The 16,482-nt window shown below is 45.8% G+C and overlaps 1 protein-coding gene across 3 annotated transcripts in view; it reads right to left on the bottom strand.

Moving 5' to 3' along the window:
* Positions 1–16,482, bottom strand: part of SFMBT2 (Scm like with four mbt domains 2) — a 189,645-nt gene that overhangs the window by 126,190 nt on the left and 46,973 nt on the right. For 2 of the 3 annotated variants that reach the window (XM_073328829.1, XM_073328832.1), the window contains exon 4: positions 12,549–12,789. In XM_073328829.1, coding sequence (XP_073184930.1) covers positions 12,549–12,789 — 241 coding nt within the window. Of the gene's footprint in view, positions 1–4,372; positions 4,488–12,548; positions 12,790–16,482 lie in introns of those variants that run through there. The other variant, XM_073328828.1, reaches the window with a different exon arrangement.

Below are 16,482 nucleotides of genomic sequence, written 5' to 3'. Positions count from 1 at the left end.
AGAGCCCCCTAGTGGAGAGGCTGCATATGCCAACAGAAGGAGTTCACCATCATAGTAACACCCTCTCCACACTGACTTGTAGAGATGTACTGATTTACACCAGCTGAGGATCTAGCCCAGTCTCAGCAGGTAATATATTTAAGGGTCAGTCACCATCTTATTAATATATCATTGTATTAACTACTGAAGTCTATACTTAAGGCTGAGATGGCATCTCCAATCTAAAACTCCTACTTTGTGTCACTTGGTCATTTCCCCCTAAATTACCATTTGGAATTTCTTTTTTTTTTGTTTTTGTTTTTTTTCAAAGAGGGTTTTGTAAAAGTCCCTCCAGCTCTGTGTTGGGTAAACTGCCCATGTAAAGGAAAAGCTTTTTGCACCAGTTAAAATATTATCCAATACAATTTTTCTATTTATCTAGCTTAGGGTTTTATTTGGCCGCCCCATCGCCATTATGTCTGAGCATACTCCACGTCAGATATAGGTCATTAGTATAAGAACTCAAAACAGACTTTGCTTTAGAACGTCATACCTGGCATATCCAAAGTTCTGAGTGTGGAAAGTCTGTTTTACCCTCTTTGCGATAAGATGTTGTTACTCCTCTATCCATCTGTACCCATTTGTTCCCCTTGTCTTATACTTAAATTGTAAGCTTCTTGGAACAGAGACCATCTTTTTGGTCAGTGTTTATACAGCACCTAACACAATGGGGTCCTGGTCCATGACAAGAGCAACTGCAATACAAATAATAACATCTCTTAAAAAACTACTCCCTAAACATCCTTAAGCACACACATAATGGGCTGCTCTAACTTTTCACATATGGTTTTGCTCTGAATATATGGAGGATGTCGAAGGGCAACTTAAACGTACAGACCTAGGGCCAAGGGTTGAAAAAAAAAATAGCTGCCTAAAGCTCGGCCCCCAAGTCCATATCTAGGCACCTAAACAATATTTCTGGGGGAATTCTGTGCCATTGCACAGGCGCAGAATTCATGTTATCTGCAGATTTCTTTGCTTCCCCACAGAAAAATGTCTTCTGAGGGGAAGCAAAGGGAAGCTGTAAGAGTGGACATTCACCCCTCGCTTTCAGCTCAGAGCAGCTGGTGGAGAAATAAATCAGCGCTGGGGGGCTGGGCGTGCTAACAAGAGAGACTGTCCCTCTTGCTTGCTATTGCAGCATGCCTGGTGTGGAGGGACAGAGCTTCTGGGTGTTTGGAGGTAGGCTTTCCTATAATACAACTTGAATCTTTTATTTATGGAACAAGCTGTCAAGTCATACTAACTCCGGTGCCATTGCCCCCTTTCCTGTGACTAGCATTGTTGGAAGCAGACATTGAAACTGCAGGGTCTCGACCGCTAATTTTACACCCCGTTACTCAGTCCTGGGAAACAGTTAAGAGTCTTGTCCAGGGCTCTCCAATGAGTAATGTTCTTTAGTTGATGGGACTTTGGAATTTCAGCAAAGTCCACTTCTAGCCACACTTAGTAACTGTGCTATTCTCATTTATTAACATATTCAATACTGTTGCAGGGGACTTTCCTCTCGTCAAATAACTGCTAACAAAAAATACATACAGATTAGTTTTTAAAGAGAAACTTTAATGTTGATGAACTAGAGAGAAATAGATCAAAATGATCTATAGTTCCCTAACAGCTCTTTGGAGGTAACGTACCAAAAATATCAGCCTAACAGATGAACGGAGGAAAGATGGTCCTGTGGTTAAGAGGTTGACCTGGCCCAACTTGTGGTCAACTCCATGAGTTTTATGGCAAGGGCAAACCTGGCCCATGTTATCTGTCTTGACAACAGTGACTCAGATTATACTAACAGGATTAAATGAATAATTGTACTGAAATCTTCCAAACACAAAAAAGAGTATCTGAAAGAAATAACCAGGTGCTGTGTACAGAAATGAACTAATATCAAGCTTGACTGAAAAAGTTGATTAAATTAGTTTAATTTAAGAGCCTAAACAAACCCTGAAGGTGGTTCTTTGTTTATTGCTTTTTTACCTAAACCATGCTCTGCTGAAAAAGCACCATGTGGGCATGAAATATTTATTCATTAAATCTTTCATAAAGGTGCACACTATTGTTTTCAACCATTATATATTTATAACTTGTCATATAACAGGAAATTTTTTTTTTTTTTTGTCCTCCTCCAGGCTGTTTATATGAGGCTTGGTTCTTGTCAGGTTATCATGCTGGGTCTGATTCTCATTTACACTGTGGCCTTCTCTGCATACAGAAGTCATACTGTTTTAACTACACAAGTATAGCTGTGTCCATACTAGGGATCGTATCGATCAGTTAAAAAAAGTTAGTGTTCTACCCTCAATAAGTTATACAGTACAAAATTCATGTTCGACCAGGCCCCCTTTTCCAACACTGGCAATATCAAGATGCCACAAAACGGATGTAAACTTGGTGTCTCCCAGTGTGAAATGTCCCTCTGGTGTGCTCCCTGCACATATTGGGAGTCGGGGTGGGGCAAGCAGGGGGAGTAGCTGGCATGTGATGTGCTCCAGCAATCCCCAGCTGTTGTGTGTCCATTGCGGCTACAGACACAGTTCACACTACAGTGAATTTCAGCCCTGCCGCACTGTTCTTCAGCAAAGTGGGTTTTTCCCCCCTTCACTTGAAATACACCATTTTAAAAGCTCGTTAAGAGTCATCTGCTCATCATTCTGTGCCAATGCATAAGGCTGCCGACTATTCTAATAGAATATTTAATTGATGTTTATTTGCTGACTAGTTATTTATGTTAACATCATTCCTGCATAATTAATACTCAGCTGAAGTCAACTCTAAGACCACATATAAATACATTTTACTAAGAAAGCCATTTACAGTATTTAAAAAAAGAAATCCTGGAATCTATTAACATTAAGGGAATCTAAAATCAGCTTTAATAGGATAAGCCAACAAGGATTTGGCAGGAAAGATAAAAGAATGTGTAATTCTTTAGCACTATCCCCAATACTGGGTGCTGTGATTTGCCAAAGTAGGTGTCTGAGTTTCATTTTACAATTCAATGGCCCAGTTATCAGCTGGTGTAAGTTGGCATAGATCCCTGCATCTCTGCTGATTTATACCAGCAAAGGATCTGGCCCCACATCCTCAGCAAGTAATTTCAGCTTTGCACAAGAGTTAAAGTTTTACAAAACTGGGGCTAAATCCTGCTCTCAATTATGCCAGCATAAATCAGTTAAATTATTCCATTCCAGTGTAACCAAGAGCAGAATTCCACTCTAAGCATCTGATCTCTATGGAACATTATCAACATCAACTTGCAAACGTAGTTAAAGTTTAATTTCCTTCGGGGATGGGGAGCTTGCTTTTGGTTTAAAACATCCAGGATTACGTGTTCTGAGAGATGAGCTTGGAGGATGGTGGTGGCTCAGAACCACCGCAATCTATTATGGAAATGATTTGTTTCAGAGGGTCACATGGTTCCTCCTAGTGTGTGGAACAGAGGAGTGCTAAAGCTTGCTAATCTCACTGACATGTGCAAGGAGGCAGCGACATGGCAGGGCTTCCCCCAGACCATTGCCTCACTGTTGGCTATGCATCTGCCTCTCAATGATGGCTGACCAGAATGTCGTGGTGCTAAGGAGAAATGACTCTATGCAACATATGCCTCTGTCAACGACCCTTCCCGTACTCATCAAGATACAATATATATTAATGCTGCCCACTGAGGCATTATCTCGTCTCATATACTTACGTGGGGCCTTAATTACCACTCCCTGCACAGCCAAACCACCCACTGAAACCAATAGAAACCAATAGTTTGGCTATTAATGTGCACCCTGATTGATGACAGGCCTAATTCTGACCTCAGACATGAAGACACAAGCATCGCCAGCGGGAGCATCCTAGTTCTGAATTGGTTATGATGAGGTTACCATTAAGCTAATGGGCCAAACGGCATCACCAGTTACACCAGCTGACACCAACGACGGCAATGGATGTAACTGAAGCCAAAAAATGGGCCCCTGCATTTTCACAAAATACAGAAATAGCTGTGTGTCAGTCTCGCTGAAAAGCCCTGATGATCATCTCTCCGGCCATGAATAACTTCTTAGCCCGGGTCTACACTAAGGGAGGGATCAATCTAAAGCTACGCAACTTCAGCTACGTGAATAACGGGGGAGGGATAGCTCAGTCGGGGGGAAGGGATAGCTCAGTGGTTTGAGCATTGGCCTGCTAAACCCAGGGTTGAGAGTTCAATCCCTGAGGGGGCCATTTAGGGATCGGGAGCAAAAATTCGGGATTGGTCCTGCTTTGAGCAGGGGGTTGGACTAGATGACCTCCTGAGGTCCCTTCCAACCCTGGTATTCTATGTTTCTATGATTCTATGACTTACCGTGGTGAGTCGACTGCTGGAGTACAGGAGTACTCTCGCGGTGCTGGAGTACAGGAGTCAACGGGAGAGCGCTCGGGGGTCGATTCGTCGCGTCTAGACTAGACAGGATAAATCGATCCCTGCTGGATCGATCGCTGCCTGCAGATCCGGCGGGTAGAGAAGACATACCCTTAGAATGGACCAAATTCTCCCTTGACTTGTACCTCCAATAATCTCAAAAGGCAAAATGGGGTCCTAGGAATATATTCTCAGAGACAAATACTGACGGTCTTATTCAGTCAAAGAGTTCTCATGAAAATCAAAGCAATTTTTTTCCCCCTGAGCAAGGATGAAGTAAAGCTTTCTTTTGTACCTTAGCATCTTAAATAAGACCTTAGCACTAGTCCAGTAGTAGGTAAGAGGTAGGATGTGTGAATGAACTTCAACTGAACTAGCAATGTAGTTTAGAATTACAAGACAATCTATTTTGCTGCTGCACGAGTCCGATCCTGTTCTGCATGAATAAAGCGCTTGGGATCACGCCATAAGTGAATTATGCCTTCACCATTGGTGGGGAGGGGGGGGAAAAAACCTGGATTTGTGCTGGAAATGGCCCACCTTGATTATCATACACATTGCAAGGAGAGTGATCACTTTAGATAAACTATTACCAGCAGGAGAGTAGGGTGGGGGGAGAGAAAACCTTTTGTAGTGGTAAACACCCATTTTCTTCATGGTTTGTGTGTATAAAAAGATCTTCCGTACTTTCCACAGTATGCATCTGATGAAGTGAGCTGTAGCTCACGAAAGCTTATGCTCAAATAAATTGGTTAGTCTCTAAGGTGCCACTAGTACTCCTTTTCTTCATGGAGGGAAAGTCACAAATTAATCTAATGCAAGTTAAGCAGGAAAACACCCACAAACAACGCTATTTCCATTATAGCCTAGTGGCATGTTTGCCTGAGAGGCCCAATCCTGCAGGATGTGGAGCATCCACAGTGCCCACTGATGTATTTGGGGTTTGGTGGGGCTCAGCACCACCCAGGATCAGGCCTTTGAGTTTTAACTCTACCCAAGCAAGCAAATCTTGCTAGAAAAGGAGGCTTGCTGAACCTAATCAGAAGTGCAGGCTTATGAGTTAACAGGAGCACATTGATCCTTCTAGAATTCTATGGGGGAGAGGGATTGTTCCTCAAGTTTTACATCCCGATATCAACATATCCCAATATCAGAAAACAGGCCTGGTTCTCTTCTTCACTGACTCCTTTATAAGTCCCCTGATTTTACTGGTGCTACTTCCAATTTACACTGTTGTAACCAAGAACAGAATCAAGCTCATCATGGCATGGATTTACAATAGGGAAGGAGAATCCGGCCCTCCTTGAATTGCTGTCTGCCAATAATGGTAAGGCAAAACTATCCCAGCAATTACAAGTTGTGGAAGAGCACCAACCTTGTCCCTGTGGGTTCCGCACTTCCAGACGGTTTATGCTAGCTTCAGAGGCTCACTGCAACCCTCCATGTAGCCCTTCTCTCTCTAGGGTCAGGGATACAGTCTACTGAGCCCTTTTCACCATGAGCCAGCAATGGAGGTTGGTGAGAGAATTCCCACAGTCTCTGTTGCTCCCTACAGCCTCATGCCAAAACAGTTTAGCCTCCTGTCCTGACAGGGGCCTGTTTTCCCCTCCCAGGAGGTGTTTCTATAGTGGTGGGTTCAGGGGAACCCAGGCCAGCCCTCTACTCCGGGTTCCGGCCCAGGGACCCTAATGGTAGCAGCTGTTGGCAGTCAACCTTTCACTGCCAGAGTTGCTACATTTCCCTGGGCCACTTCCCCACAGCTCTCCTGCTTCTCCCTTACCTTAGGGCTCCCTTACTAATGACTTGAGGGTGTTTTCATTAACCAGCCCTTCAGCCACACTTCCTCTCCTCTAGCTCCTTGGCTCCTCTCTGCCTGACTGGAGTGAGCCCTTCGATATTATCAGAGGGACCTTAATTAGAGTCAGGTGGTCACATTAGCTTAATTGCCTCACCTGACCCTTTGCAGGTTAATTGGAGTCAGGTGTTCTCATTAGGCTGGAGCAGCCCCTGCTCTGGTCAGTCAGGGAACAGAAAACGGTTAACCCAGTAGCCATTATATCCGCCTTCTGCTATTCTGCTGTACCCAACTGGCCTGGGTCCATCACAAAGTGTACACAATAATCTTGTCCTCCAGTGTCTTCAGTGCATCCCAGAAGGCATTAAGATAATGCCAGAGGAAACGCTGCTCTGTTGGCCTAGCTGTAAATCTGCAATCTGTACAAAAACCAGATGTCAATCAAAAGACGTTGCTGCTCTCTGCGCGTTTCACAATGCATAATTTAGCCACTACGCTTGTCAAGTTCTGTGTGGGGCTCTTCTACCTGACTGTAAATGTGTTCGGGAACCCAACTGTCATCAAGAGAGGGAAACAGCACATGGAGACAAATGGCTAGGGGCGGGGGGAGGCCGATTTTCTTTCACAATTAAAGACGTTATTAGTAATGGAAGTTCAGCAAACCACAAATTATTTTTTAACTCTTCAGAAAATAGTCCAGGATACGCTTGCAGCTATTACATTGTAGGGCATAAAATTCACCTAGGGAGTCCAAGGCCATTGGAAAACCCAGGTCAGTTCTGCAGCAGAAAGGAAGGTGGTCCATGAGGAGACCACGAGGAGCAGCTGAGTTCTGCATCAGTTCCACATAGGCCAAAGTGAAGGGGAGGTTTGGGGTATGTCTACACTGCAATGTAAGCCCAGGCTCTGACTCAGGCTTGATCCGAAGCCCCCCTTCAGTCTACACATAAATCTCTCAGACTCAGGCTCAGACCCAGTGACTAACCAGGGTCATGGTCAAGGAGCTATGATCTCCCAGATCCATAAACCCACTCTTAATGACTGAGCACGGGTTGTGGCCCCATTCCAATCTGGAGACTGGAACAGCAACTGCTGAACGGCCCTACAGTGTGCCCTGCCCATGATTTGAGGATTAGGTTCTGTGCCACCCACTTACGGTCTAAACCCACTGAAGTCAAAATCCCATTGTTTTCAATGGGCATTCAGTTGTTCCCCAGGCAAATCATATTTGCTCAGGCTTTATGCAGAGGGGTAAAAACACAAGAGGCAAAATTTACCTGCATTAGGCAGCATTGGTTTATGTCAATGGTTAAATTGCAATACAAAAAACAATCTGTCCCAGGATGGGACTTTAGAGCCGCTCAGCAATGTAGCTATAGACCATAAGGATGTCTTCACACTTTCTTCTGCAAGTTCATGAATAAACATCGGTTCATTCAAATGAGTTTTATATTAATTCATTTAAATAATTTTCATTTTGATTTGAATGGTAAACAGAGCTATTCTGCCAGGAAAGTTGAGTTTGCAATTCAAATTACACACCAATTTGTAAGGAGAAAAATATAATTAATGGCAAGACTTGAAGTAACTAATTTTACTCCTTTGATTTTCTACAGTAAGGAGTGGGGAGGATGGGGGACAGGGAGACACACAGGTTATGTCTACACTGCAGCTGGAAGGGTGTGTGCCTCCCAGCCCGGGCAGACAAACTCCTGCTCAGGCTCATTGTAGATGTGGAAGTACAGGCAAGCGAGCAGCCTTCTAGAGCTCCTGGGTCCATACTTGGATGGCTAGCCAAGGTCACCCCCTGTGCTGCAATGTCCACACTGAGAAAACCAGCAGAGTCAGCACACGTCCGGCTGCCACACATTCTGTTCCAGTGCATCACATCATAATGTCACTACAAGGCATAACGTGACTTCATATTATGCTCACGGGCACCATGATGCAAAGTTAACGCCTCCCCATACATAATAATGTAACAGGCAGTAAATTAAACTACTTCCTTATATTGGGATCATAAACAATAATTATTTGGCAGCTGCCCCTTGGAAGCGCTGTATGCGCCGAAGATTAAATCAAGCCCTATTGATTTGCTAAGCTGAACAAACCCATTCACTCCCCTCTAATGAAATTCATAATCTCCTTTTTCATTTTGTGGTGCTGTAATGTGGTATTACTTTTACATGTAAGACTAGCACTGATCAGTTCTTTCTGGTAAGCAGAACACAATACAGTCCCAGTGCAGCCGTTCTGCCAGTTTAACAAGTGTGTCTTTGCAGATTTGCTTATTAAACAGAGCCCATCAACTACTGAATGAAATCAAATCTTAATGGCTGGCCCACGGCCATGCTGCTTGCACTTCTCTTTGCAGTGACGGCCCAATCCTGCATTTCATAAGCAGCAGGAATTCCAGCTCAGATCAAGGAGTGCATGAGAGGGCCCTTAAAATGCTGGCTGCTCTCATTAAATATGGAGATTACATTAATTTTTTAGAAGGCATGATAGTGAAATAGGGTGTGATGCTAAGAACACAAAAAACTTTTGGGAACGTCGTATAAAATAGCAATTTCTCTTGTACCAAATACAGGGGGCTTATCTTGCAGCCCTTTCCCAACCAAAGCTCCGTCTGATTTCAATAGGAGTTTGACAAAGTAAGGACGGATGCACTCACCGAGCCAGCAAAGCATTGAAGCAGAAGCAGGACTTTAAGCCCAGGGGTACATGCGTGAAGTTACGCACACACTACTGGCCAGATCTTCAAGAGTGCTCCGCACCCAGCAGCTCCCAGTGTTCTCGATGGGAGGCGTCAGGGGCTGCATATTTTTTAAATCCTGGCCACTTCAGTAAAGTGCCTAAGTGGGAACAGAGCACTTCTGAAAACCTGGCTTTTTATGTTCTTTCCAGGATCAGGGCTGGAGTAAAAAAAATGAGTAATGACCCCAGGACTGAATCCAACAGGCAACGGGTAATATTTCAAAAGCACCTAAGTGATTTTGGAACCTGAGCCCCAAGTGACTTGGTCACCTAGGAGCCTAAAGTCCATTAACTTTTAAGTCTGCTAGGTGCCTAAGTCTAACAGTCCCATAGATCCTCAGCTTCTGCCTTACCTTGCAGGCACCTAAATTCCCTAGAAGCCTAAATTTCCACCAATAAAGTCCCTATGGTGCCTACATTTCTGCCAGTGGGCATGTGCAAAACTGCACAAGCCCTGCTGCTGTTGAGCTGCTCAGCTGCGTAGCTCACTCCTCAGCCCTGGCAGGATTCACAAACTGGGCCTTCTCCACCCGTCTCACCTGCAGGGCCTGATCTGATAGCGTGCCCTGAGCATGCCTAACCTGCACAAGACAACTGGGGAGGCACAGAGATGGCGTAAGTGTGATTATATCCAACAGCCCAGAGGTGGGGAGAATCACATGGGAGATCCAGGATTGCGGCCCCACACTGCCTGATTTGAAGCAGGGACTTGGCCCCAGGTCTCGCACCTCCCAGCAGAGTGCCCTGAACACCAGTTTACTGGGTATTCTGGGACAGTCTCTCCATCTCTTCTGTTGAAGCTGTTCCACTTTGTATAATTAATAGTCATGCGGCCAGAGAGAGTGTGTGTGTATAACTTTGCAGCCCAGTGATTAAAGCACTCAACTGTGAGACCTGCATTCAAATCCCTGCCTCTAAGCAGGCAGAGCAGGGATTTGAACCCACAGCTCCCATAGAAGGGCAATTGGCTGTCTCGATTTTCATGAGAAAGGGAGGACCTGGCTGAGCCACATAACTCCAGGAGAAGGTTCACAGCTATGAATCCTAAGCAGAAGCAGGTGCCTTCCTTGGGCCTAACTGGGTACCTAAGTACCTTTGAGGATATGGGCCCTAAGCCCACCCCTCTCCTTAGCATTATCTACTGGCTACCTTAGGCAGCTCCCTGCTCAGCATGCTGGCTTCTCAGAATCCTGTTCTTAGGCACCTAACTCTCCCCTATGCATTGTATAGGGAGCCTGGGAGCCTAGCTCAGAGCTGTAAATTCCACTGGGCAGCAGGGCACCTAAGAGTTAGGTGTTGCACCACTTAGCACTGCAAAATGCCTAAGTCCCTTTGTGGGCCTAACCCTAAGTTACTGATGCCCAGATCCTCTCAAGTATTTCAGCTCCTAAGTTCCAAGGAAATGAGACTTAGGAACTTTGGAAAGTTGTTACCCATCATCTGTGCATTAAAGTTTGTTCATTCAATGAAGAAAAAAAAAAAAAAAAAAAAAACAGTTTCCACCACACTTTTTCGAGCGAGCAGCCTGAATTCAGCACCTACCCTGACCTATACCCTACTCCAGTGGTCCCCAACCTTTCTGTGGGAATAACACATTCCTATTCCCAGAAGACTGTGGCGGGCGCCAGACACCCCGCCGCCAAAATGTAGCCGAGAAACGGTAACACTTCTCGGCAGCATTTCGGCGGGCGGTTCTCCGGCGGCCACACTAGGTGGCAGCATGTCGGCGGGGCGGTGTCCTGCAGGCACACACAACTGCCCTGGTGGGTACCATTGCACCCCCGGGCACTGCGTTGGGGACCCTTGCCCTACGCAACCCCAATAGTTGCCTGGCACTGCACTACACAGGGTACAAAGGGGGCACAGGGTACAAACGGGGCACAGGAGTACAAATGCTGAACACTGAACTGTACATCAGCACAGAATTTGGCCACCCAAGCTAAACCGTGCACATGGAAGTAGCCAGCACCAGGAAAAGATTCCAACCCTTCCCTGAAGAGCAAATGCCTCTAGTTATATAACAATCATTATTTTCTATTATAGCAGTCGATAAATCCTCTTACCCCTTGACCCTGGCATTTCATGATTTAGTTTACAGCACTATATATTTTCTTACCGCATTGATTATAAGCCACATAATAAAAGGAGTTTAAAAAAAAAAAAAAGAAGCCACATAAAAAATTAGGAGACCAATAAAAATCTAACCCCTCTGAAATCAGCCTGATTTATTACGGCTTGGCTAAGAAACCTTTCAATCACATTTGCGTTCGGGTATCAAGCTCTACTTTTGTGTTTTTTATAAATCCATCCTTTTTTATTCAAGGGACACAGTCAGGCCAAATCGGGTCCAAAGACATCTACAAACCAGATCGGTTTTCTGCATACGCTAGGAATGGGCCAAATTCATCCTTAGCTCAAGTGAGCATAGCTCTAATTGAAGAGACACCACGGGTCAGTATAATGCAGTATCTCTGCCATAATCATGTACAACATGCAAATGAAATGTCAACCTTCGGAATAGTCATTAGAAACAGGCAGTAACCCCCCACCCCCCCCAAAAAACCCTCAGACCTCAGAAGCATCATTTTAAACGTTCCTTCATTTGATTCCCAAAGAACTCGAGTGGTGGGGCTAAATCTTCATCCCACAAAGATTGAATGAACAGGAACAGTGCAGCGAACATAAATGGAAGGGTGGGGAGAAGAGCATCCTCTGCCCAGCTGGAGTAGATTGGTCGCTATTCCATGGAAGCAACTACAGCCTCTGGGCTACAGCAGCCCACTATACCGCCCTCTATGCAAGAGCATGGCCAACCCATGTCATGGAGCCATTGGCCCTACTTGCTTCTTTCCCTACCGCACTGTTGCCCAGGACCACCACGATACACTATTCCTCCACAGGCAGGAAATATGGAGCTCCACTGAGCTGACTTTCTCGCCTGCTCAGCGAAACCACAGCCATCACCCGTCAGAATCTTGCGCATCTCCACAACTGAGGAGCCATAGTTGCCTCTTGTGAACAAGGCCCAGATTCTGCTGTCCTTACTCAGGCAATGTGCCCATTGTCTTTAAAGGCTGAGTAAGGACTGCAGGATTTGGCCCTGCATGGTTTCTGACCTTTCCAAAGCAAAGCCGGTCAGGATTCCAGCATAGGGACAAAGGGCCTGAAAGGTTTTTTGTAGGATTGTGAGGCTGGACTGGAGTAAGTGAAATCAGAATTTGGTCTTTTCTTGCTAGAAGTATAAGGCCATTTTTCCCCGATGGAAAACTTTGGTTTTGCAATATAGGGACAAATTCCCTTCCCAACACTTTCATCTACAAAACTTTTACTTTATTATTATTACGGTTTGTTGAACAATTCCCCTCCTAGGATTTGATCCCACAAGTTCTTGGCAAGCAGAATCCATCAGTGAAGTCTAAGGGCCAATTTCCCAGTTGGTGTAAAGTGACCTCAATGGAGCTACATAGGTTTACACCAGCAGTGGACCTGATGCAGGTTGATTGTAGGCTTGGAGTCGAACCAGATCTTATACTAGACCATGATCCCACCAGAAAGCACAGAACTCACCATCTGGAGGCATCAGTACTTTGTTGTTCTGCGTACACCAGCCCACTGGATGAAGGTCAGCTGTCATCACATCGCACCAGAAATCTGCCCTGCGATCATCTCCATAGCCACAGTAACGTAGCAACAAGAGCTGCCCACATGTTGTAATGATCGTAGCCACCCAGTAGGTGTCTGGATTGTTCTTGTTGGCCACTTCTAACTTCATCCCTGGTTGGAAACTGCTCTGAAGGCTGATTTCAACCTTGCAAAATTAGAAATAGGTATTATTTTTCCATATAACAGAAGGAAAATAAGGCATGATCTCTATCTGAGCAACGCTAGCAGGCGACATTCTTAGGTGCATAGTGGCATGGTCTCGCAGACAGGGCACTAAATAACCGTTCGGGGGACCACAGTTTTATCCCTAGCTCCGCCACTGACTGGTTGAGTGAGCTTGGGCAAGTCACTCTATCTCTGACCCTCATCTATTCAGACCATAAGCTCTTTGAGGTAGAAACTATCTATTATGATGTGCCTGGACACAGTGACACTCTGATCTCAGTTGGGCCTGTAGGTGAGACTGTCATGCCAGTAATAATTTTAAGCATGGCCTCTGGGAATGGGTGAAGCTCCACCCCATGCTGAGGGCCAGCACAAGCCCTATGTGCCACTACTAAAGACTCACTTGAGCTGGAGAGAAAGCCAACGTATGATCCAAAGAACTTGTTGCTATGCAGCTCCACCAGAAAATAACAGGCCCGATTCTGGTTGTGTGTGAGGTGCTTTATAATTGAGGCCTGGTCCTCAGAGGTGCTCCATACCTGTAATTCTGTCTCTCAGGTGTAGAGCATCTCTGAGGACCAGGACCATCTCAGAGCCCTTTATAAGCACCCTGAGCCTAATCCTGCCCCCACGGACGACAGTGATAATGCGTCCACTGACCGCACTGGTTACGGGTCCATGCTCTCGCTGATTAAGGCTCTTAACGCCCTGGTGAAGAAGGCACAGGCAGCATCACCAGCCACCATTACAGACAGCTGAAGAGAAGAAGAAGTTCACAGCAAAACTCCCATTGATGGCAACAGAAGCAGGACTGGGTCCCGAGCAACTTGCCTGTTGAACGCTAGAGAATACAATACATATTCTGTAGGACAGTGGTTCTCAACCAGGGTTATGTGTACCCCTGGGGGTACTCAGACGTCTTCCAGGGGGTACATCAACTCCTCTAGATATTTGCCTAGTTTTACAGCAGGCTACATAAAAAACACTAGCGAAGTCAGTACAAACTAAAACTTCATACAGACAATGACTTATTTATACTGCTGTATATACTGTACACTGAAATGTTAGCATAATATTTATATTCCAATTTATTTATTTTATAATGATAATGCAAAAATGAGAAAATAAGCCATTTTTCAGTAATAGTGTGCTGTCACACTTTTATATTTTTATGTCTGATTTTGTAACCAAGGAGATTTTAAGTGACATGAAACTTGAGAGCACGGAAGACAAATCAGACTCCTGAAAGGGGTACAGTTAGGGTTACAGGGGTACAGTTGGCAAAGGTTGAGACCCACTGCTGTAGGACATTCCAAACCAATGGAGTTAAATCTGAGCATATGCCTTATGCACTAACTTTCTGTAACACTTAAGAGTTCTTCTGATGTCTCCAGTTTTCCCTCCCAAGCTTGGAAGAAAGTTAGTCCCCTGGTTAGGGTACCGCCCTAAACTTGAGAAGACCCGAGTTCAATTCCCTGCGCCACTTCAGACTTCCTCTGTGACCTTGGGCAAGGTAGTCTCTTTGTGACTTAGTTCCCATCTCTAAAATGGGGATAACAACACATCCCTACCTCACAGGGAAGTTGTGAGGAAACACGTGTTAAAAACTGCTGTTAAAGGGTGACATTTAAGTACCTAGTATGGATACAGAAGACTGCCTAAATCCATTTCTTGTGTCTCGTCTTATACTTCGACTGTAAGCCCCTTGGGGCAGGGACGCTTTTCTGGTCTGTGTTTGTACAGTGCCTAGCACAGTGGGGTCCTGGCCCATAACTAGCACTCCTAGGTGCTACAGTAATGCACATAACAAAAGATTGCCTGGGGGTCAACTGTAACAGTGTTTTGCTAGTCTAGAGGAATGCAGCTCCTCTGGAGTTGGGAAGACTCCTCCTTTACCTGCCTCACACATGATTACTGCTGTCTAAGCACTGACAAGTTGCATCATTTAATTATTTTCATACCACAGGTCCATTTGTCCGGTATCTGTGCATTCACCTTCCGTCAACAGGAACTGCGTACGTGGCTTGGGGCTGGTCTATGGCCCTTCCAGCTAGTCTCTTATATAGTGACCATCTCCACAGAACCTGAGCACCTCGTAAAATGATCAACTACACACATTAAGCTGTAATGATCTCTCTCTGCAATGACCAGCCTGTGACATTTTGGGGAGTGGGAATTTTTTTGTGTGTGGTATAGCTATACAAAAGGTGGGTTGTAGACATGGATTTTGTCTCTCTCTCTCTCTCTCGAGGCTCCAGGGTCTCACCCCTAAGGCTGATAGTTCCATTATCCCAGTGGAACGTGGCCATTGGGGAAGGTCACAATCACAAAGGATGAGGTGGGGCCCCTAGGTAACCCAAGCCAATGCCACAGCGGTGGGGTTCTCAACCTTTTTTTTTTTTTCTCTTTCTGAGGCCCCTCAACGCACTATAGAAATTCCATGGTCCTCCTGTGCCACAACAACCACATCCGGGCATATCCATTTGATTAAACGCCAGGGCTGGCGTTAGGGAGTAGCAAGCAGGGCAATCGGCCAGGGCCCAACACCACTGGTGGCCCGCGAAGTTAAGTTGCTTGGGCTTCAGCTTTCTGCCCTGGGCCCCAGCGAGTCTAACGCTTGCCCTGCTCTCTGGTTTATTTTGACAGACCCCCTGAAACCTGCTTGCAACTCTCCAGGGGGGCCCAGACCCCTGCTTGAGAACCACTACCATAGAGAGCTTTGAGCATGGGGTATGAAAACTTGAGCTGGAGTCAGTATTCAGCAAGGAGTCAGTGCACAGAGCAGAGGGTTGGAAGGAGCGAGTTGCTCTCACCGGACAGCTGTTGTGCTCTGAACCAACTGTCGACTGAAGGTCAGCAGTTTCACATCAAGGACAGAGAATTACACTAATCCAGCCAGGCGGGCAGTGGCGTGTGAATCACTGTGGCTATGTCAGAATTTGATGGGAGGGACTGCAATCTCCTTGCCTCACGTAGGTGGAATTGGGAGCGTTTTACAACCGCAGCTCTCTGAGTATCCAGAGGAAAAGACCAGGTGGACACTCATGCTGAGGATTCTCCAAAAAGCATGCCTCTCCCCTCCAACATCAAGTCATCATTTCCAGAGTCATCCCGCAGCCAGTCTCAGCCAGGCCCCTGTACAGGCAGCTGGGAGATGGTGCTGTTTGCATCTGAGGAGAAGATGTAGTAATGCTGGTTACATCTGTATCGAATGGGATGGGGAGAGACAGGAATGTTGTGGGGCTCCACAGGTGAGTGCTGGGGAGACAGAGGAGAAGGTGCCCATCACGGCTCTGGGAGTGGCCTGAGAGGGGCAGTTGAACTCATCTCCGAGCAAACCCACTAATCCCACCATGACTCTGAGGTGGGATGGCACCATTTTAGAGCTGACTATATCAAATGCTATGGAAAGGTCTAGCAATAAAAGCATGAGCATATGACCCTGTCCATAGCCAAGAAGAAATCATCCCTCAGGGCCATCTCTGTTCCATGTCCTAACCTGAAGCCTGCTTGGGAGGAGTCCAGGGTATTGGCAGTATCTAGGAGTTGAGCTTCCCAGTTAGTTTGCTTAGGAACTGGAGGTTAGAGAATGGATAGCAGCTGGAGAGATCAGTCGCATCAAGCAATGGTTTCTTAAGTACTGGCTGCACTGTGATGTGCTCTGGGACAGCAA

The sequence above is a fragment of the Lepidochelys kempii genome, chromosome 1, assembly GCF_965140265.1.
Source record: "Lepidochelys kempii isolate rLepKem1 chromosome 1, rLepKem1.hap2, whole genome shotgun sequence".
NCBI classification, from domain to species: Eukaryota; Metazoa; Chordata; order Testudines; family Cheloniidae; genus Lepidochelys; species Lepidochelys kempii.
This window is presented reverse-complemented; position numbering and strand designations above follow the sequence as displayed.